The following is a 20,878-nucleotide window of genomic DNA, read 5'->3' on the forward strand; positions in this document are numbered from 1 at the left end:
GGGAGTCAAAGTGAGCTCTGATCTAGCGATGATATTGGCTCCAGACGAGGAGTGAAAGGCAGCCCTTTCCCATTTTCCAGTCACCAGCAAGGCAGAAGTTCGAGTGGCTTGAGGTTTTCAGGGGTTGCCACCATCCCAATGCTTTTCTCTCTAGCCCTACCAGCCAGAGCTGAGCCCCCTACCCCGTCTCACAGCTTCCCCTCTGTCCATTCCCCTCAGGAAAAAAGACAGCCATTTCCATGTGACAGAGGGAAACTGAGGTACGCCAGGGCTTGGCTGTGGTAGTTCTGTGAGTCAGCAGGAGAGAATCCTGGAGTCCTGACTCCCAGCCCAGGGCAAGGGAGGGTCGGGTATGTCCTCTGAGGGCATTCCTCCAGCACTGGGAAGCGGGGCAGGCATGACACAGAGAAGACCAGCTTGGATAGGAACAGCAGAGGCCATGAGATTAATCGGATCAGAGCCAGTGGCTGAGAAGCAAGGGGCACAGCTGTTCTGAGAACCCCCCCAGTTCACCCCAAAGGTCAGCATCTCCCCCAGCTTCCTACTGGCAGAACCTGGGACCTTAACACCTACCACCCGCCTCTGAGCACCAAGGCCTTGTGTGGAAAGCAGGCAGGGGTGGGATAGGAACCCCCAGCCAAGAACCGGGCCATCCTAAAACCCCTGTCTGTCCCCAGGGCACCAAGTCCCAGCCCCCTTCTTGTGGACAGGCTGACAGCTGTCTCCTACACCTTCTAAATAAGGACGGGGGTCATGATTGGGGGGGCCCCAGGTGAGGCTCAAGCAAGCCAAGCCTTACTCTTTGCCTGACCTCGTCACCCCTGCCCTCTCTGTTCCAGCCTCAGCCTCCTCTGAATATCTGGGGTGGAAACAGAATTGATACAAGAAGCCCTCCCACCCTCGCCCCCACCCCACCCCTGGTTGGGAAGGGGGAGGCAGATAGAAGAGGTATTTTGTTGCCTGAGTGTCCCCAGGAAGTCCCTCATTCAAGCATCCCTCACTGAGGCTGTGCATTGCCAGTCCTCTTGACTGAAGCTCCCCTTCTGGTTTTGAGGGGTGTGGGCAGAGCGTTTCAGGGGTTAAGGTGACACCCACAGACCTCAGAGAGAATCTGCTTCGGAAGCATTCCCCCTACAAGACTCAACGGAGCCCCTCCGGCAGCTCTGCTCTTCCACCTAGGGGCTCCTTAATGCTCAGGCCGCCCCTTTGCTCCCGGCCTGCCCCGGCCCCCGCCATTCCCCGACCAGCCCCTCCTCCCGCGGGCCGCCAGGGATTGGCGGGCCGGGGGCGGGCCGGGGGCGGGGCCGGGCGCCCTTCATCCCCCACGTCGCTGTTGTCGCTGTTGCAGCCTTGAGTTCAGCCGGGAGCAGAGCGGACCGCGCTGGCCCGAGCGGAGCGCCGCGCGTGCCCAGCCGCGAGGCCAGGTACCGCTTCGGGTGTTCATCCTGCCGCACAGGGGAATCGGGTGGGCCGAGCGCTACTGTCCACCCTCCTTGTCCATAGCCGGGCTCTGGGCAGCTCTCCTCTCCCGTCCTGACCCGGGCAGGCGCCCCAGCCTCCGGCGAGCCAAAGCCCCGCGCGCTCCAGACGCCGGTCTTGGGGACCTGCCAGTCGGGACTCAGCGCCGAGCTTGAGCAGGGCGCTGGAGGTATCGGGAGGGACACGTCGTCGTCTTGGGGCCTCTCGGCATGGCCGGGAGGTACAGCAGGAGGTCGGCGGGCACCCGGGGCTGGGACCACAGGACGCCTTGTTGGAGGCTCGGGCGGCACGCCACAGGCTTTCTGAGGCAGGGCCCGTGGGGCAGGCTGCAGAGGGCCCGAGGTGAGGACCCAAGAGGAGCCTGGAGCAGTCCCTGGAGCGCTGCCCCGACGGGCGCCTGACAGGCAGAGCAGCCCGACTGGCACGATGGGAATCCTGGTATATTTATCCCGGCTGCTTTGGACAAGGGCTTGAGGGCAGATCGGGCCGGGCCGCCTGAGGGGCCGCGGGGTACATGCTGGTCCCAGAGCCGGTGACATTTGCAGAGGAGCCAGCGGGCACAGAAGGCGCAGGGCGCGCGTGGCTCCCTGACCTGTGGCCGGGGCGCCGTGCGAGCTCCTCCCAACCTGGAACTGGGTAGGGAGTAAGTCAGAGCCCGCGCAGCGCACTGCGGAGAGAAGGAACCAAGACTTGGTTTGCAAGAGCCCGCCCCCGCCCGGTTGGCCCCTTCGATTGGCCACAGCGAATGCGTGCGTTTGTTTACACCCGGGCAGGGGGAAGCCAGGGGCGGGACCTGCGGGGACCCGCCCTTTTCCCCCCACAGGGACCTGAGTCCTGAGTCCAGGTATGGGTTCCCAAACAGGTCCGAGAAAGGCTAAGTCAAAGGCTCTTGAGCCCTGAGGAACACCATGGAGGACATCCCCACTCATGCCCATCCTTCCTTCAGCCTGCCAACCCTGTCCTTTCTTCCATGACCCACTCGGGGCACAGACCTGCCCCTGGAAAACGCCCTTGGACCTTTCACCTCTTCCTGTTCTGTAAAAGGTCTGGGATGGGGCTCATTTCCTTTTGCAAAGGAAGCAAATCCCTCAGGGCTCTCAGTCTGGGAGATAGAAAGCTAAAGAGACCCAAGGATGGTTCGATTTTGAATGGGGGAAATTAGGCACAGCCAGGGTACCCTTCCTGCAAGAAGCATCACTGGTGGGAGGGATCAGGACTGGAAGACGCCAAGCCTGGCCCGTCTCTGAGAGGGCTGTAATAACTGAAACCAGAAATGGGAATCTGATTTCTTGACATTGGGAGCAGGGAGCTGAATCTCTGGGGAGGGTGGGAGTGTGTATCTCAGAATTTTGCTCTGCCTGGGCCCATGGGACCCATGTCTTCGCTGGCCTCTCAAGTCACTCTTCGTTGTGTGCTGGTTCTTTTGGCCCATGTCACAAATGGTCCCCACACCAGTCCAGGGCTCCAAGTTGCCAGATCATGACAACTGATTGCTCCTGTTCTTGTGCCATTGCCCTAGCGAGTAGCCTTGAAGCCCTGGACAGATGGAGAAACTGAGGCACAACAAGACTAGCTGGGTGGTTCATGGTCTCTGGGTTGAGTCAGGGAAGGATTTTAAGCTGAACTGGCCACACCCTTGAAGTCTGGGCTGGGTGTGAGGACAAGCATCCAGTTTGAGAGGGAAACATATTTGGAGGGGAGTGGTGCGGGTGGGCCACCAGGGAGGTGCAGTTTTGGCGTCTCTGTGAACAGAAAGCTGAGGTGGAATGTACAGTCTATGCTACAGTAGAATTGGGACTCAGTGGGAGGATGTTCCAGTGTAGACATGGCCAGGGGCCAGGCCTCAGTTGGAGCAGGTAAGAGGGCTTGTCGAGGGCCTCGACTGCGTTCCATTAATTTATTTTTATTTGTTTCATTTTTTGAGATGGGGTCTCACTCTGTTGCCCAGGCTGGAGTGCAGTGGCACAATCTAGCCTTACTGCAGCCGCCGCCTCCCAGGCTCAAGCAATTCTCCCATCTCAGCCTTCTGAGTAGCCAGGACCGAAAGGTGCGCAACACCAAGCCTGGATAGTTTTTTTGTATTTTTGGTAGAGGCAGAGTTTCATCATGTTGCCCAGACTGGTCTCGGACTCCTGAGCTCAAGCAGTCTGCCTGCCTTGGCCTCCCAAAGTGCTGGAATTACAAGTGTGAGCCACCAAGCCTGGCCATTCCATTCATTTAACATTTGCTGAGCACCCACTGTGTGCCCTGTGTGCTCTTGTCTAGTGGGCGAAGGGTAGGCCTTTGACTCTGGGTGGTAGGACAGACATAGGAGAACAGGGTGGGGCTCTAGAGGACCAGGCGGGGCTTCTGGGGGCCAAAGGGAAGGACCAGCTGCTGGGCAGGAGGGGCTTTCCGGCGAGTGGCCTGGGGTGGCTTGGTTTTGAATTTCCGCTCTGCGGGCCACGTCCTGTACACAGCCTCTCAGCCAGCACGTCTGCACACGTGCATGGCTGCTGAGAATGGGGGTCACTCCAAATGACCATCATCTCCACATGTATTTTCCATTGCTCAGGTAGACAAGTCCTGGGTGCTGGACCAGGGATCTCTGAGCTTTCCAGTTGGGCCTGGCCTTGTGACCCTAGTGGGCTCAGCCCCACCCTCTGGGTATCATAGTACCTGGCTGGTAGGGGCATAACCTGCTCTGTGGAGACCTGAAGGCACAGCAGCAGTCTTTTTGTGGGGTCCTCCAGGGTTCTGCCTGGCCATCTTGGCAGTGTCCGTTGGGCCTACTGCCCCCTCACCTGGGATCCCTGGCTCCCTCTCCCCTTCTTGCTCTTTCTAGGACTCTCTCTTTCCTCAATTGTCTCTTTCTTTTTTTTTTTTTTTTTGAGATAGGATCTCTCTCTGTTACCCAGGCTGGCGTGCAGTGACATGATCTTGGCTCACTGCAGCCTCTGCCTCCGGGATCAAGCAATTCTCCTGCCTCAGCCTCCCGAGTAGCTGGGATTACGGGCACCTGCCACCATGCCTGGATAATTTTTGTATTTTTAGTAGAGATGGGGTTTCACCATGTTGGCCAGGCTGGTCTCGAACTCCTGGGCTCAAGTGATCTGCCCGTCTCAGCCTCCCAAAGTGCTGGGATTACAGGTATGAGCCACCACGCCCGGCCTTACAACTGTCTCTTGCTGTCTCATTGTCTGTCTCTTCCTCCATTTGGCTGTCTCTGACTGGGTGCTCACTCTGTTTCTCACCTCCCTGGTTGTCTCTGTCACTCTCTGTCTCCCTGTCTAAATGTCTGTCCGCTATCTGCATGTGATTTTTGTCTGTTTTTCTGTCTGTGTCCCTCTGTGTGCATCTGCATTTCCCTGTCTCCCTGGGCCTCTGCATCTCTGTCTGTCTGTCTGTCTCTCTGTATGGATCAGTATGAATGGATGCATGGAGCTAATGACTGTGTTTTCTCTCCCTGCTCTCTCCCTCTCTATCTCTCTTCCCTCCCTCTTCCTCTTCTTCCTGATGTTGGATGTTGCCCCTCCTCCAGGCCGACCTTGACTTTAGCCCCCCATCAGACTCTCTGATGAGTCCTGAACTGCCCGAGGCCTCTGTTTCAGCTTTCTTTGGGGCCAGAAGTCCGGCTGTCCAAATATTTGGCCGGCTCCAGGGGATTCCGGGTCAGCAGGGAGGAGAATGGGCTGGCTGGCGCAGGGTCTCCCCTGCCCCTGGGGGGCCACAGTCACGTGATGTCCTGTCCTTTGCCTCAGCTGGGCCTCGGGCTGCACGTCCTTCTCAGCAGACTGGCAATGGGGGAGGTGGGGGCTGCTGTTGCTGTAGCCCACTCGTGAACCAAGAGCTTCTGGCTGCAACCTCTACGGGTGGCAGCCTGAGCAAGGAGGGTCCAGGGCTGGGTGGGAAGGGAGGCTGAGGTGCCTAAGGTTAGGCCCAGCTACAAGCATCTGTTAGAAAATGTACCCGGCCACAGGAAAGTGTACCTTCCGGCCCCAGCTGGGTCTCTCAGATCCTCCTAGACACCTCCGGATGCCCAGAACACACAGCCACAGACCCTAGATCCCAAGGCCAGGGAACTGGGGGTTGAGGATTAATGTGGCCAGTAGTTCAGTTCTCTGGGCCATCTGCCTTCCCCTGAATGTGCCCCCTCCTGCATATCACTTCTTCAGTATTAGCCCAGTGTTGGTCACACACTGGCCACTTGCATTGTTGTGTTGTTGATGAGGAGGATGTGGCAGAGGGAGGACTAGAATCTACTGGGGTCAAAATCTGGAAACGTGGGTCTGGAGGAGGGTAAGAGGTGTCTTTTCCCTGTTCTAACATCCTCCTCCCACTTGCTTTGTCCCTAGACCCCTGACCCCGGCAATCAGCTACCACTAATTCCTGTGGCTGTGCCTTGAGAACATACAGTCCAAATGTCTCCATTGGATCTGGCTCCCCCGCTTACTAACACCTTGTCCTAGGAGGGGGCATCTTCCCTCTGAAGCCTGGAGGAGCAGGTGGACAGAGGGGTAACTGTCCAGATGGGTACCAGACTTAGAAGGGGGGCACCCTGTCTAAGTCAAGGAGGGGAGTGGTAAAAATGAGCTGAGCTGGAACTGGGGGCAGCCCTCACCCCTGAGCCCCCAGGAATAATCATGAAGGACCCTCAAGCCAGGTGAGCTGTCTCTCTCCTGAGATCTTGGCGGAGGTCAGGAAGCCTGGGCCTTAGCAGTAAGCTCCAGGGGGTCTGTGCCTCCGCTGGTACAAGTGACCACCAAGGAAAAAAGAGTGTGAAGGCCTCCCTGTCACCAGCTCACTACTGCAGACCCAGACCCACTTATGTTTCTGAGCATGGGGAAGGAAAGCAAAGCTCAGAGTCCTGGGGACTCCAAGGACCTTGATCCCTGGGCAGAGAGCTGTGCTTCCTGTAGCTGCTTGCATCAGCTGCCCTGAGGTGGCCTGGATTCCTGGGGCTCAAAATCTTTAATTAGCCAAACTCAACACCTGCCGAGGTGTGACTGATGAATTCTCGCCGTGTGATGTTTGCGTGGGCGGGCGTTACCTGCTGCACCATCCCTGTGGCTCCTGGCCCCTCCTGGCCCTTATCTCCCAGGAAAGCAAAACAGGTCCCAGGGCAAGGGCCTGGGCCATTGATCTACTGCCCGGGCTCACACTACATCCATGACATGCCATTCTGATGACCTGCCCAAGGCCACTATGATCTCCCCACCCTAGCGCCTGGCCACTCTCTGGGCACCCATGGCCTGCCCTGGGGATGAAGGCTTTGGGGAGGCTCCTCACTCATCCCAAACTTTGACCAAGCCTCATGGGACCCCTAGAGGATAGGGGTACACTGAGGTCCTGAGTTGGGGAGTATGCTGACCCTAGCCACACAGTGAGGCAGGGCCAAGCCCAGCACCAGAAGGTCTACTCTGGGCTTTCAACACAGGGGATCAGGCTCTGCTGGGATCCTTTCTCATGCGGGGGCCCTTCCCTGAGTTTACCCTGACTCCTGGATACAAAGGAGCCGGGAGGCCACAGGCCTGAGGGGTAGGAGCTGTCAAAAATGGGCTGGCAGCCTCAGGGAATGGCTGGGGGCTCCATGCCAGGCCAGTGCTAATCCTCACCCTGGTCCCCAGCCCCCAGCCCTCCTCCCTGCCCGGGACCAAAGTCCATACTCCTGGACCTGGCCTTTACAGCTCTATCAGGTTTGTCTGTCACCACAGAACCTTCCTTCAACCCTCACAGCCTGCCTTGTACTGCACCTCAGGGCCTCTGCCTATGCTGTGCTCTCTGTCTGGTGCCCTGTTTCCTGTTTGACACCCCAGGGTGCCTACTGGAATTTTAGGACTGGCTTTGTTACCTCCTCCAGGAAGTCTTCCTTGATTCCCTCATCCTTTTTTTTTTTTTTTTTTTTGAGATGGAGTTCGGCTCTTGTTGGCCAGGCTAGAATGCAATGGCACAATCTCGGGTCACTGCAACCTCCACCTCCCAGGTTCAAGCGATTCTCCTGCCTCAGCCTCCCAGGTAGCTGGGATTACAGGCATGCGCCACCACGCCGGGCTAATTTTGTGTTTTTAGTAGAGACGGGGTTTTTCCGTGTTGGTCAGGCTGGTCTTGAACTCCTGACCTCAGGTGATCCTGCTCGCCTCGGCCTCCCAAAGTGCTGGGATTACAGGCATAAGCCACTGCGCCCAGCACCCCCATCCTCTTTTTTGAGACACAGCACTATGTGGCTTACACTGAGTTGCAGCAGGAGCTACAGGGTAGTGATGAGGGTGCTATTTGGGGGGGTTGTCTCTTTCAGGCTGGAGGTCACTTGAGGAGAGATACTCTAAATCCTTTCTGGGATCTCGGGCCAGCCCAAGACCCAGCAATGACTGGTCATGATTGAGTAATAGCCACCAGGCCCCAAAGGTCTAGGCCCAGCTCCTGCAGGGGGGATGGGGAACCTGGAGCTCAGACCTCAGACACCTCCCACGGCCCATGACACAGACTGTGGTCTCCCTGGAGGCAGTGCCTGGCTGCTATGGAAGAATATTAGGGCAGAGAAGTGTGTTTTGTCCAGGCTGCCAGCTCAGCACACTCTGAGGGCCTGTCCCAGCCTGCCCAGGACAGGGGGCCGAGAGAGGGCACCCCCAACTGAGTGCAGGAGGGACTCTGGAGTAGCTCTGGACGCCAGCACCGGCACCTCCATACCCAGGTGGGACCCTTGGAGGGATGCTGATGGCAAGGCTTAGGGCAGGGGCATGAGGACAGGTGGACCTAGGCAACTCTGGGGTCAGGGGAGAGGGCTCAAGAAGAGATGCTAACATTGTTAAGAGTCCTGAGTAGGTGGGGCTGGGAGGAGAGGAGGTAAGATGCTGGCATCAGAAGGAGAGGCAAGTTTGAGGGATGCAAGAGTGCCATGTGTGGCGTCTCCAGGGTCCAGGTGCCAGAATCTGAACTCTGGCCTGGGGCTGCCTGGGGAAGTACAGGGAGGGAATCCTCTGACCAGAGAGGCCAGAGGCTGCTGTGACCTCTGCAGCCTCCGGGGGCACCAGGCCTGAGGCCTGAGCCCAGCCTCTCCTGTTCACCCCTAGCCCTGAGTGCTACATTTGAGTCCCCCAGTGCTCCAGATTCAAGGGCAGACCTGAGACCATCAGGGGCTGGAGTGGTGATGGGGGGTTCAGGGCAGAATTCAGGGTTCCCCAGCAGAGAGGGCGCCATGGCTTCAGGACCAGGCTCTGGCTGTCCTGCCTGGCAGGGCTGTCCCCCTCACTGGTCTCCACTCTGGCCTCAGCTCTCCTGCTGGCCAGGCTGGCCTTCAGGGTGTCCTTACAGAACCTGGGGGCACTATGCCCAGCCACCTCTGGGTATGAGGCAGGCAATTCCTGGACCCAGTGATGGGAGAGGGGCCAGTGAGTTGTCTGGGCAGTGGGCAGGGATGGTGGGGAAAGGGGAGCTGGTTCCTTTGAGGCCCAGCAGGGCCAAGCCCTGAGAAGGGAGACTGATCTGGTGACCCAGGCTCCTCTACAGCCAGCCAAGGGCCTGAGCTCCTGGCCTGGGGCCCTAGGAAATGGGGGTCTGTTCAGAGGGTCCACTCCTGGACAGTGGGCCCCTGAGGGTTGGGGGTTCCCTGCCTGGCAGTAGAGGAGAGGCTTGGAAGAAAACATGGCCCTGAGGCCAGGACTGTGTGGAGGGTGAGGCGTGTGTGGCACAGAGAACCGGCCCTGGAGCACCCTTTTCCTGGAAGGCCCCCTGAGGGCCCTTTGCCGCAGCCAGGCGGGAAGGGCCCAGGTGTCCAGCTACCCAGCACCGCCTCAGGCATCCTGGCTCCGGGGAGGGGGGACAGCCTCTGCGCCTGCCGTTCCCAGCGCCAGCTCTCAGCCCACAGAGGGCTCTTTGTTCTGGCTGCCAGCAGTGCCCGCCGGGCGGCTGGGAACAGGGCCCACAGCCCTCACCCTGTCCCGAGGCCTCCAGCCGTCGGGCAGTGCCATTCTAGATTGGGCAGGAGGCCCCTGGACACAGGGTCAGTGCAGGAAACCATCACCCAGTACCGATGTCAAGGAGGATAAGTCTATCCCGGGTACATACCCAGAGTGAAGTCTGGGGACCTGGGACTGAGCATCTGGGGATGCTGGTGCCACTGGGCTCTGAACTTGGGTCATCCAGATGACCCTTACTTCACAGATGGTGAAACCGAGACCCCAAAGGCTTGCCTGGATGGGTGTGCGTGTAAGAAATGCATTATGTACTGGCTAGGGTGTCCCATTAGAACATGCTGGGAACTCAGGTGTCCGAGCTGGATCCCCCCAACGGCAGATCCCAGGGAGGCAGCAGGCAGAGCTGCATGTGCGGGTATGTTCCAAGTGACCTTCTGGGAGGTGTGCTATGGCTGCAGGCCTCGGGTAGAGGCTGGGCCATAGGCCCAAGTAATTGGGCTAACCAGAGGGACTGGCTGCTCTGCAGACATCTGACTGTTGGTGTGAGACCAGTGCTCCTGGTGGTGTGCCCTGAGCCATGGAGGTGCCTTTGCAGACAGAGATGGTGGAGCTGGTGCCCAATGGCAAACACTCAGAGGGGCTGCTCCCAGTCATCACCCCCGTGGCAGGCAACCAGAGGTGAGTACAAGAGGGACCCAGTACTGGCTCAAGACAGGGCAGGGCAGGGGTACAGAGCAAAGGGCTGGAGCTGAGCCACCCACCCTGACCTGTGCCTACAGAGTCGAGGACCCCACAAGGAGCTGTATTGAGGGCAAGAGTTTCCTACAGAAAAGTCCCAGCAAGGAGCCACACTTCACTGACGTGAGCAGGGCAACAACGGGTTGTTGGGGGACACTGTGGGGAACTTGGATGCAGTAATGAGGTGGTCTCTGGCAGCAGTGGGAGGCTGAGGGACAGTCAGGGGGAATGCCACGATTCCCCTGTCCCTTGCTGACTCCTCCCACCCTTTCCCATCCCATTCTGGTGCCTGCAGTTCGAGGGGAAGACATCATTTGGGATGTCAGTGTTCAACCTCAGCAATGCCATCATGGGCAGCGGCATCCTGGGACTCGCCTATGCCATGGCCAATACGGGCATTATCCTTTTCCTGTGAGTGCCCTCAGAGAACCTTCTAAAGATAGGGGCCCTAAGCAAGTCACCAATCATGACCTCCCAGGACCCGCCAGTTCCCTGTCCTAGCACCCAGGCTGCAGTGGGTGGGCACTTCTTACACTAACAAACCATGGCTGAAAAAAACATCCACAGCCAAACAAATATACCTCACTGCCCAGTAAACCAACTGAGGTCACAACACAGGCCAGTCTTACAGGCCAGAGACTGTCCTTCTGCCACCTTACACATGATGGCCAAGCCCCATGGCCAGGCTTTGTGTGGGCACACGTGTCCTTTGCCTGGGGGCTCTGCCCTGAAGCCAGAATGGAAAACATGTTTGTTTCAAGGACTAGAGAGGAGAAGGTGCTCAGAGGGCAGTCACAGGGACACTCTTGACCCAGAGGGCCCCTTCTGGGGTGTGTCCCACCCTGGATCAAACAGGGTGGTGTTCATCACCCCTGGGGCCTGCTGAGCTTGCATCCATACCTGTTGGAAGTCCAGACACCCAGGTTACAGACCCTTCACCCCCAGGCCTCTCAGAGCCCCTCACCCTCTGCCAGCTAGGGTAGCCCTCAATGGCCTTTTTCTTCCATCTTCCCATGTGTCCCCAGGTTCCTGTTGACGGCTGTCGCCTTGCTCTCCAGCTACTCCATCCACCTGCTACTCAAGTCCTCAGGGGTCGTGGGTGAGCTTCACACCAGCCTGGAATGGGTGGGAGCTGGTGGGTAAACTGGGGCAAGTTCCTGACTTCTTGACCCTGCTTCTGCAGGCATCCGTGCCTATGAGCAGCTGGGCTACCGTGCCTTTGGGACCCCAGGAAAGCTGGCAGCAGCCCTGGCCATCACGCTCCAGAACATCGGAGGTGAGAGCAGTGGGCAGGGGCAGGCAGTAGGCAAGCGGACGGCCCCGAAAGCTGGCCGGTTGGGCTGACCCCAGTGCCTGCTCACCCCTCTCCCCACAGCCATGTCCAGCTACCTGTACATCATCAAGTCTGAGCTGCCACTTGTTATACAGACCTTCCTGAACCTGGAGGAGAAAACCTCGTGAGCCCTGGAGTGGGGAGGGGAGGAGAGGGGTGCGGTGCAATGAGGAGGGGTGGGGTAGGGGGCTGGGTGAGGGTGGGGGTGCCAGGCTGGGCTAGTGGGAGAGACAAGACAAAGCAGACAAGAAGCTGGTGGAGGTGGGAGAATTGCCAGCAGAGCCAGCATTCAGTTCACACTCACTTGGGAAGCACCCAGGGGACCCTCCAGAAGGGGCATGTGGGGCTAGGGGCAGGGTGCAGCTGAGAAAGCTGGGCCCCTCCTCACCCCGAACCCAGCCTGTGAGCGTGGGAGGCTCAAGCTTAGCTGTAAGCACCTGCTATTCCTGACCATGGGGTTGCCCCCCTACCAAGAGATTAAGCCCAGGTGTCCCAGTTGCCTATTACTTTAACCAGCATTGACTGGGCATCAAACGTGTTTTGTGGGACAGAGGGGACACAGTCAGGCCCTGCTCTTGTCAGCCCAGCCGAGCAAGCAGAGGGGCTGGGAGGTTGAGAGTAGCTCCCGCAGGAGGGAGAGCCGGAATTCTGCCCCTAGGGCCCTGGGCCTTTCCCAAGGAGTTGACCTCCGGGCTTGCCTTTGAGGACGCCCCGGTCCTTATCTCCTTGTTTCCCCGTGCCCCATATCCATTCCTGGTGGGTTAGAGGAGGGAGCAGGATGAGGCAATGCCAAGATGCCAGAAGGAACCGCAAGGGATACAGGTTATTGCAAGTGCCTGAAACCCCCGTGGAAAACACCACCTCCCTCTAGAACCAGGTCCCTTCCTCCCACCCACCTCCATCCAAAGGCTGGGCCCAGACCTATGTGTCCTGAGAAAAGCAACAGCAGTGCCTATAATAGAGAGGGTCCTGAGCATGAGCTGTGTGCCAGGCTGGAACCTTAGTTCTCACGTCACCCTGAAGGAGAGTACTGAGGGCACGCCCTTTTTTTTTTTTTCTTTCTTTTTTTTTTTTTTGAGACGGAGTCTCGTTCTGTTGCCCAGGCTGGAGTACAGTGGTGCAATCTTTGGCTCACTGCAACCTCTGTCTCCTGGGTTCATGCGATTCACCTGCCTCAGCCTCCTGAGTAGCTGGGATTATAGGCTCCCGCCACCATGCCCAGCTAATTTTTTTTGTATTTTTAGTAGAGACGGGATTTCACCATGTTGGTCAGGCTGGTCTCAAACTCCTGACCTGATGATCCACCCACCTTGGCCTCCCAAAGTGCTGGGATTACAGGCGTGAGGCACCACGCCCGGCCGGGCACGCCCATTTTGCAGATGGGGAAAGTGAGACTCAGAGCTGTGGACAAACATTCTTCAGATGTCACTCACTGGCACCACTGGTAACTCCAGCAGAGGGAGGCAGGGGCCCCATCCCAGGCTGAATGGATTCTGACCCTGGCTCCCGATTCCTGTCCCTGCAGGGACTGGTTCATAAATGGGAACTACCTGGTGATCCTTGTGTCTGTCATCATCATTCTGCCCCTGGCACTGATGCGGCAGCTTGGTGAGTGTGGAAGGGTCAGAGCCTTGGAAGGGATGTTGGAGGCATATACCATGGGAGGGGCCCCAGGTCTCAGAGTGCCCCCTCCACTTTGCAGGCTACCTGGGCTACTCCAGCGGCTTCTCTCTTAGCTGCATGGTGTTCTTCCTAATTGCAGTGAGTCATCTTCCATGTTGGCCGAGAAAGCGGGCAGCGGGTCTCTCGGGGGAGTTCCCTGTCATCAGGTGGGGGCACGTGTCTCTGGGAAGCCTGGGCCAGAAGGCAGATCCGCCAGTCCTGATCTAGATGTGGCTTCATGGTAACTTCCCAGGCAGCTCAGCCTGGCTTGAACACCCTCATCCTTCCCCACTCCAGGTCATCTACAAAAAGTTCCACGTGCCCTGCCCACTGCCCCCCAACTTCAACAACACCGCAGGCAACTTCAGCCACATGGAGGCCATGAAGGAGAAGGTGCAGCTGCAGATCGAGCCTGAGGCTGCAGCCTTCTGCACTCCCAGTTACTTCACGCTCAACTCACAGGTTCTGACAGGTCAGGGCGGTGGGGGAGCCCAGTGAGAGTAGGGGACTGCCTTGACACAGCCTCATGTTTCCCCAGACAGCATACACCATCCCCATCATGGCCTTTGCCTTTGTCTGCCACCCCGAGGTGTTGCCCATCTATACCGAGCTCAAGGAGTAGGTATCTGTGGCTGGCAGCGGGGGCGGGGCTGCCTTGAGCTGGTTTGGGGAGAATGGATGTGGTCCTGAATGTGGAGAGGGGAGTGACAGGAGCCAAGTCACTTTATCTAAGACCTCCGGGGCAGCCATGAGAGGTGATTATGAGCAAGAAGGAGACTCCCTCAGCTGCTGAATGGTGAAAGTGTGGTGCCAGAGAGGGCTTGGGGCACATGGGGGTCTCCCAATGTTACCCAGCTTGTCATCAACATCCATCCCCCACTTCCCCACAGCCCCTCCAAGAAGAAGATGCAGCACATCTCCAACCTGTCCATCGCCGTCATGTACATCATGTACTTCCTGGCTGCCCTCTTTGGCTACCTCACCTTCTATGGTATGGTGGCACTGGTGGGCAAAGGCCTAGGCCAGGCTGGGGGGAAGGGGCTGGTTGTGGCCATGGTGCCCTCCATACCAAGGCGTGTGGTGCATGGGTGTTCCTTGCTGCTGTGGAGGTGAGTCTGCATGCCAATCCCCACAGTGTTGGGGTCCCCCAGGCAGCTCAGATCCCACCTCCTTCCCGGGGCCACCTGCTGACCACCCTCCCTGCCTGCCACAGATGGGGTGGAGTCAGAGCTGCTGCACACCTACAGCAAGGTGGACTCATTTGACGTGCTGATCCTGTGTGTGCGTGTAGCCGTGCTGACAGCAGTCACGCTCACAGTGCCCATCGTTCTGTTCCCGGTGAGCTGATGGGCAGGTGGCCAGACCAGTGGCGGGAGGGGCTGATGGGGCCAATAGGCTGATTATTCTTCCCACCTGTCCCCCAGGTGCGCCGCGCCATCCAGCAGATGCTGTTTCCGAACCAGGAGTTCAGCTGGCTGCGGCACGTGCTTATTGCTGTTGGCCTGCTCACTTGTATCAACCTGCTGGTCATCTTTGCCCCCAACATCCTGGGCATCTTTGGGGTCATCGGTGAGGGTCTGGCCCTGCTGTGGAAGCAGGGTATTGCCCCAGAGGAATTCACCTCTGCAAATCCTGGCAGATTCCTTTTTTTGTTTGTTTGTTTGAGATGGAGTCTTGCTCTGTCGCCCAGGCTGGAGTGCAGTGGCCGGATCTCAGCTCACTGCAAGCTCCGCCTCCCGGGTTTACGCCATTCTCCTGCCTCAGCCTCCCGAGTAGCTGGGACTACAGGCACCCGCCCCGTCGCCCGGCTAGTTTTTTGTATTTTTAAGTAGAGACGGGGTTTCACCGTATTAGCCAGGATGGTCTCGATCTCCTGACCTCGTGATCCGCCCGTCTCGGCCTCCCAAAGTGCTGAGATTACAGGCTTGAGCCACCGCGCCCGGCCCCTGGCAGATTCCTGAGCTTACACCCTACATTAAGTGGAGTGGCCATGTGCAGTTTGGCCTCCCATCTGAGCTTTTGTCCATAGGCTATTCTAATCCCTTTTCGGGACTCAGAGTCACTGAGTCAGTCCCCCATGCTGGAGGACAGGGGTGGACCCCAGGGATCAGAGGCCTCCTCGAAGGATCTCACTGGGTCTTGTCCACATTTCACATGTCAGGAAACTAAAGTTCAGAGTGATTAAAGGAGCAGCAGGGCCACACAGCTGGTGAATAGGAGCCTTGGGCTTGATTCAGCCCCAGGATCACTGCACTTCAAGTATGGCGCTCCATCCACTGCCACATTCCAGATGGGGCTCTCAGCTGGTAGAGCAGACAATTCTGAAATATCTTTGGGGTGACCCAACTCAGAGGACTAACAAACTCTGCCAGGACTGACAGACAGACCTGGGGGCTGAGTATCATGGATATCACGGACAGCACTCTTCGTTCTCTATGTCCGAAATCTAACTCGAAATGAATTAAGCAGAAAGGAATTCACTGGCTCAAATAACAGAGAAGCCTTCAAGTATAGCTGTAGCCTGGAGCCCAATACCCTTAAGCCCTCATCTCTCTCCATCTCTTGACTTGCCTTTCCTCAATGCTAGCTTCACTGGCTGACATTCTCCTGACACTGACATCACCAGCCTTCTATCCTCATGGATAGAGAACAAGGGGGAGAGGCTGATGGGCTAGCATCAGGCAGAGCTCTCCAGTGGTCTCTACGTGAAACTCTCTCAATAAGGAGTGTTTGATCTCATTGAAAAGTCCATCCCCAAGCCTTAGTCAGTAGGAGGATATGAGCCAGCAGTGGCCATGTCTTGTTCTTTGCAGGTGCCACATCTGCCCCATGCCTCATCTTCATCTTCCCTGCCATCTTCTACTTCCGAATCATGCCCACGGAGAAGGAGCCTGCGAGATCCACCCCCAAAATCCTGGTGCGAGGGGCCTGGAGGCCGGTAGGCTGGTATGGGGCTAAGGGAACTGCCCTGACCTTGGACCTGACCCTGACTTCTGATCTCACAGGCCCTGTGTTTTGCTGTGCTTGGCTTCTTGCTGATGACCATGAGCTTGAGCTTCATCATCATTGACTGGGCCTCAGGGACCAGCCGGCATGGAGGAAACCACTAGGGTGACCCTCATGCTCTTCTGTCTACTCACCCTAGCAGCCCTGCCCATACTCTTCAGCCCCTGCTCCCATCCAGTGGCCAGTCGGGGGAGGAGAAAGACGCAATTAACACTGTGGCATTCAGCCAGGCCCCATGTCCTCTCTGTGGAAGGTTTTTGTTCAAGAGCCAGGACCAAGGCCCTTGGGCCACTACCCTGCTAGGCTCCAGAGCAGCAGGGGCTTCTTGAACTGGGAGCAGGGTGGGACTGTCGACTTAGATCCCACCCAAGCCCCTCATTCCCTCCTTGCACAGATGCATACACTGGGGCCCAGCAGCTGCCTCCTGAGGAGATACAGCCTGTAGAAACATACAGAGCTGGAATCAGCCTAGAGCCATTCCCCTACCCTGCTGCTAGGCCACGGTCTATGCTCTGGAGCCTCATCTCCCCAGCCCACTTGTTTTCCCCCCTTTTATTCCCTAGGCCCTTTTCAGACACTTGGGCCCTTGGATACTCTTCTCCCATTCCCCTTCACAGGATGACACCCTCCCATACCCCATAGCTGGGGCCAGCAGGTTCTGCTGAGGGTGGGGCTGGTGTAGCTATCCCCAAGAGATCCCTGCCCTGTCCCTTCACCAGTCCTGGGGAGGCTGGGACTCCCCCTGCCACAAGCCTGGGCCACAGCTCACATTCCACTGCTGGGAGAAGAGACAGGCCGAGGTCCAGAGTGGCCTGCCCCCGGGAGCCAAAGACCCCAGTGGCCACACTGGGACAGGGTGGGGAGGCTGGCAGCCCTCTTTTATAAATATTATACATAAGACCAGCTGTGTTTTCTATTCTTGGTCTCCATGGTCCCTGGATTCCTGGAAAGTGAGGTAGGGGCCAGAACATGGATGGTGATTGAGGGCCCCCGTCTCTTTGTCTGGGATGAGGGTGGGGACAGGGCAAGTCCCCCACCCACCCCACCCCCTGCCTCCCAAACTAACCAGTGGCACACTCAGACCCAGCTCTGGGCCTGGGCCAGGCTCAGCACAGACCTGCTTTCTCACGGGGTGAGGTGGGGAGGAATTAATGAGGCCCCAGGAAGTGGGACAGAGAGAGGCCTCCGGAAGGAGGCAACGTGAGGTGCATCCCCAGCAGCTTCAGGGAGGGTCTGAGCTGGGGGCAGCTGAGCCCTGAGGGAGCCCCAGGAAGGGCCCCCTTCCCTCCCCTAGCTCCCAGGCTGCCATGTCAACTCTCTGTCAATGCCCTGAGTCTGGGGACAAAAGTCCAGAAATCCTGTGCCCTGTTGGGCTGATCTTTTTATTAACAGTAAAATCCACTGTGAATAAAGTGGGTTAGTAGTCCCTGTGTGGGGGCCCCCAAATGGCAAAGGGAGGCGGGAGTCCAAGGTAGGGCAGGGGCTGCAAGGAAGCAGGACAGCCCCAGGTGTCCTGGCCCCGGTGGGACTGGGAAGCTGCCCACTGCCTTGAGCAGGCCTGAACCAGCTGAGACCCAGTGGGATAGAGCTGCGCAGGTCTTGGCACCAAACCCTCATTAAAAGAGACCCTGCACCAGGCTAGGCCGCTGGGGAAAGGACAGCAGGAAAGATCCAGTTTGAATTTGCAAGGCAGCTGCCAGCTCAGGAAAATCCTGAAGAAAGAACTTCCTCAAGCCGATGGCTGCTAGGCCCACAGCAGTGCCAGCTCAGCAGAGGGGAGCTTCCTGAGTCCCGTTTCCATCAGGCCCAGGCATCTGACTCCAGGCTGGGGACTCACCCAGCAGCCCTGTGGCCCCAGGAAAGAGCTGGACACTGGCCTAGAGGTGGATGCAGCACAGGGTGTTCTGATGAGAGGGGCTGCCCTCTAGAGGTCTCGATGGGGCCATAACCCTGCCTGGAACCCTTGGTTCCCAGGCAGTGGGGGACAATGAAGGGCGAGTCCATCCCGCAGGCAGACCTGGGGGTCTTTTCTTGTACTCCCTCCATCCATAGAAGGCTGCAGGTCAGAACAGCAGCAGGACACCACCTCTGGCTCAGGCCCCGCAGACCAGGTGAATATGCTAAAGGTAGCACCCTCTGCGCACACACATACACACAACTGGTGTGGGGAAGGAGCCTGGGCCCTGGCCCAAGAGGCCATCTCTGCTTGCCCAGTCAGGTCTCCTCCAGCCTGACCGTGGGCAGCAGGCTCCAGCAAGGAGGAGGCAGGTAACGTGGCCACTACACTAGATTCAAGAGCCAAGTGTCCACATGACTGTTTGAAAATGAGTATCGCCAGTAATGGTGGTTCACGCCTGTAATCCCAGCACTTTGGGAGGCCAAGACGGGTGGATCACGAGGTCAGGAAATCAAGACTATCCTGGCTAACACGGTGAAACCCCGTCTCTACTAAAAATACAAAAAATTAGCCGGGCGTGGTGGCAGGCTCCTGTAGTCCCAGCTACACGGAAGGCTGAGGCAGGAGAATGGCGTGAACCTGGGAGTCGGAACTTGCAGTGAATTGAGATGTCGCCACTGCACTCCAGCCTGGGTGACAGAGCAAGACTCCGTCTCAAAAAAAAAAAAAAAAAAATTAAAAAAAAGAAAATGAGTATCCGTTGTCCCTGGCTGTCAAATTCCAGACACTTGGCCTCCATGGTCTGCAGGCCCTCAGGCATCATTAAGCATTTGTGTATGCATTGAAAAATTTCCCAGGTTTTTTCCTTTGTTATCGTTTTAAAAAATTGTTCTGGGGCCAGGCGTGGTGGCTCACACCTGTAATCCCAGCACTTTGGGAAACCGATATGGGCAGATTACTTGAACTCAAGATTTCAAGACCAACCTGGGCAACATGGCAAAACCTCGTCTCTAAAAAAAAAACAAAAGGCCGGGCACGGTGGCTCAAGCCTGTAATCCCAGTACTTTGGGAGGCCGAGGCGGGCGGATCACGAGGTCAGGAGATCGAGACCATCCTGGCTAACACGGTGAAACCCCGTCTCTACTAAAAAAAAAAAATACAAAAAGCTAGCCGGGCGAGGTGGCGGGCGCCTGTAGTCCCAGCTACTCCGGAGGCTGAGGCAGGAGAATGGCGTGAACCCGGGAGGCGGAGCTTGCAGTGAGCTGAGATCCGGCCACTGCACTCCAGCCTGGGTGGCAGAGCGAGACTCCGTCTCAAAAAAAAAAACAAAAAAAAAAAAAAAAAAAAAACAAAAAAGGCCGGGCGTGGTGGCTCAACCTGTAATCCCAGCACTTGGGAGGCCGAGACGGGCGGATCATGAGGTCAGGAAATCGAGACCATCCTGGCTAACACGGTGAAACCCCGTCTCTACTAAAAATACAAAAACTAGCCAGGCGAGGTGGCGGGCGCCTGTAGTCCCAGCTACCCGGGAGGCTGAGCCAGGAGAATGGTGTAAACCCGGGAGGCGGAGCTTGCAGTGAGCTGAGATCCGGCCACTGCACTCCAGTCTGGGCGACAGAGCGAGACTCCGCCACAAAAAAAAAAAAAAATTGAAAAATTAGCAGGGTGTGGTGGCTCACGCCTGTAAGTCTCAGCTCTTCAGGAGGCGGAGGCAGGAGGATCACTTGTGTCCAGGTGACTGAGGCTGCAGTGAGTTGTGATTGTACCACTGCACTCCAGCCTGGGCAACACAGCAAGACTCTGTCTCAAAAAATAAATAAACAAAAAAACAGATAAATAAATAGTTCTAGGTGTAGGCTCACACCTACAATCCCAGTACTTTGGGAGGCCAACGCAGGTGGATCACCTGAGGTCAGGAGTTCGAGACCAGCCTGACCAACATGGAGAAACCTCATCTCTACTAAAAATACAAAAATTAGCCAGGCGTGGTGGTGGGCGCCTGTAATCCCGGCTACTCGGGAGGCTGAGGCAGGAGAATTGCTTGAACCCAGGAAGTGGAGGTTACAGTGAGCCAAGATCAGGCTGTTGCACTCCAGCCTGGGCAACAAGAGCCAAACTCTGTCTCAAAAAATAATAAATAAATAAATAAATAAATAGTTCTGGAAAAATTGTTCTGTTTGGAGTATTGACAAGTTAGAGCAGCCTGAAGGTCCAGTACAAAGGTCTTCTATATTTCTTTTCACTGTTTTTCTTTTTCTTTTTTTTTTTTTTGAGATGGAGTCTCGCTCTGTCATCCAGGCTGGAGTGCAGTGGCCAGATCTCAGCTCACTGCAAGCTCTGCCTCCCGGGTTTACGCCGTTCTCCTGCCTCAGCTCCCGAGTAGCTGGGACTACAGGCGCCCGCCACCTCGCCGGCTAGTTTTTTGTATTTTTTAGTAGAGACGGGGTTTCACTGTGTTAGCCAGGATGGTCTCAATCTCCTGACCTCGTGATCCGCCCGTCTCAGCCTCCCAAAGTGCTGGGATTACAGGCTTGAGCCACTGCGCCCGGCATCACTGTTTTTCTCATGACTGCTTATTACAGAAAAACAAGAGCAGGAAAGGGGGTAAAAGCATGGGTCTCAGTCTCCCTGCCCAGCAGCTACCCTTGCCCACACCCTTCTCACCTGTGTGTACAAGCACACATTTGTGTCTCGACTGACTCATTCATTCAACAAGCGTTTATTGACAGTTCCTACATGCCAGGCACTCATCTAGCACCTGCAAATAAAGCAGTGAACAAAGTGAAGCCCCTGGCCTTCCCTGAACTTACAGTCCAGGCTGGGGATTAGATCCAAAAAAGAAACATTAAACCTAACCACTAAATTCTATCA

The 20,878-nt window shown here is 57.0% G+C and overlaps 1 protein-coding gene across 1 annotated transcript; it reads left to right on the forward strand.

Annotated features, from left to right (window-relative positions):
* The first annotated feature begins 390 nt into the window (after window positions 1–390).
* SLC38A3 (solute carrier family 38 member 3) lies at window positions 391–17,015 on the forward strand. The gene is made up of 17 exons (XM_033208143.1): window positions 391–520; window positions 1,349–1,424; window positions 9,898–10,049; window positions 10,151–10,232; window positions 10,405–10,520; window positions 11,135–11,208; window positions 11,293–11,385; window positions 11,485–11,566; window positions 12,968–13,050; window positions 13,145–13,203; window positions 13,402–13,566; window positions 13,643–13,722; window positions 13,995–14,095; window positions 14,318–14,442; window positions 14,529–14,673; window positions 15,918–16,021; window positions 16,110–17,015. Exons 3-17 carry the CDS (start codon window positions 9,949–9,951, stop codon window positions 16,212–16,214), a joined length of 1,515 nt encoding a protein of 504 aa, XP_033064034.1. The 5' UTR covers window positions 391–520; window positions 1,349–1,424; window positions 9,898–9,948; the 3' UTR covers window positions 16,215–17,015.
* Window positions 17,016–20,878: the final 3,863 nt, after the last annotated feature.

The sequence above is a fragment of the Trachypithecus francoisi genome, unplaced genomic scaffold, assembly GCF_009764315.1.
Source record: "Trachypithecus francoisi isolate TF-2019V2 unplaced genomic scaffold, Tfra_2.0 Lachesis_group0, whole genome shotgun sequence".
In the NCBI taxonomy this organism is placed as follows: Eukaryota; Metazoa; Chordata; class Mammalia; order Primates; family Cercopithecidae; genus Trachypithecus; species Trachypithecus francoisi.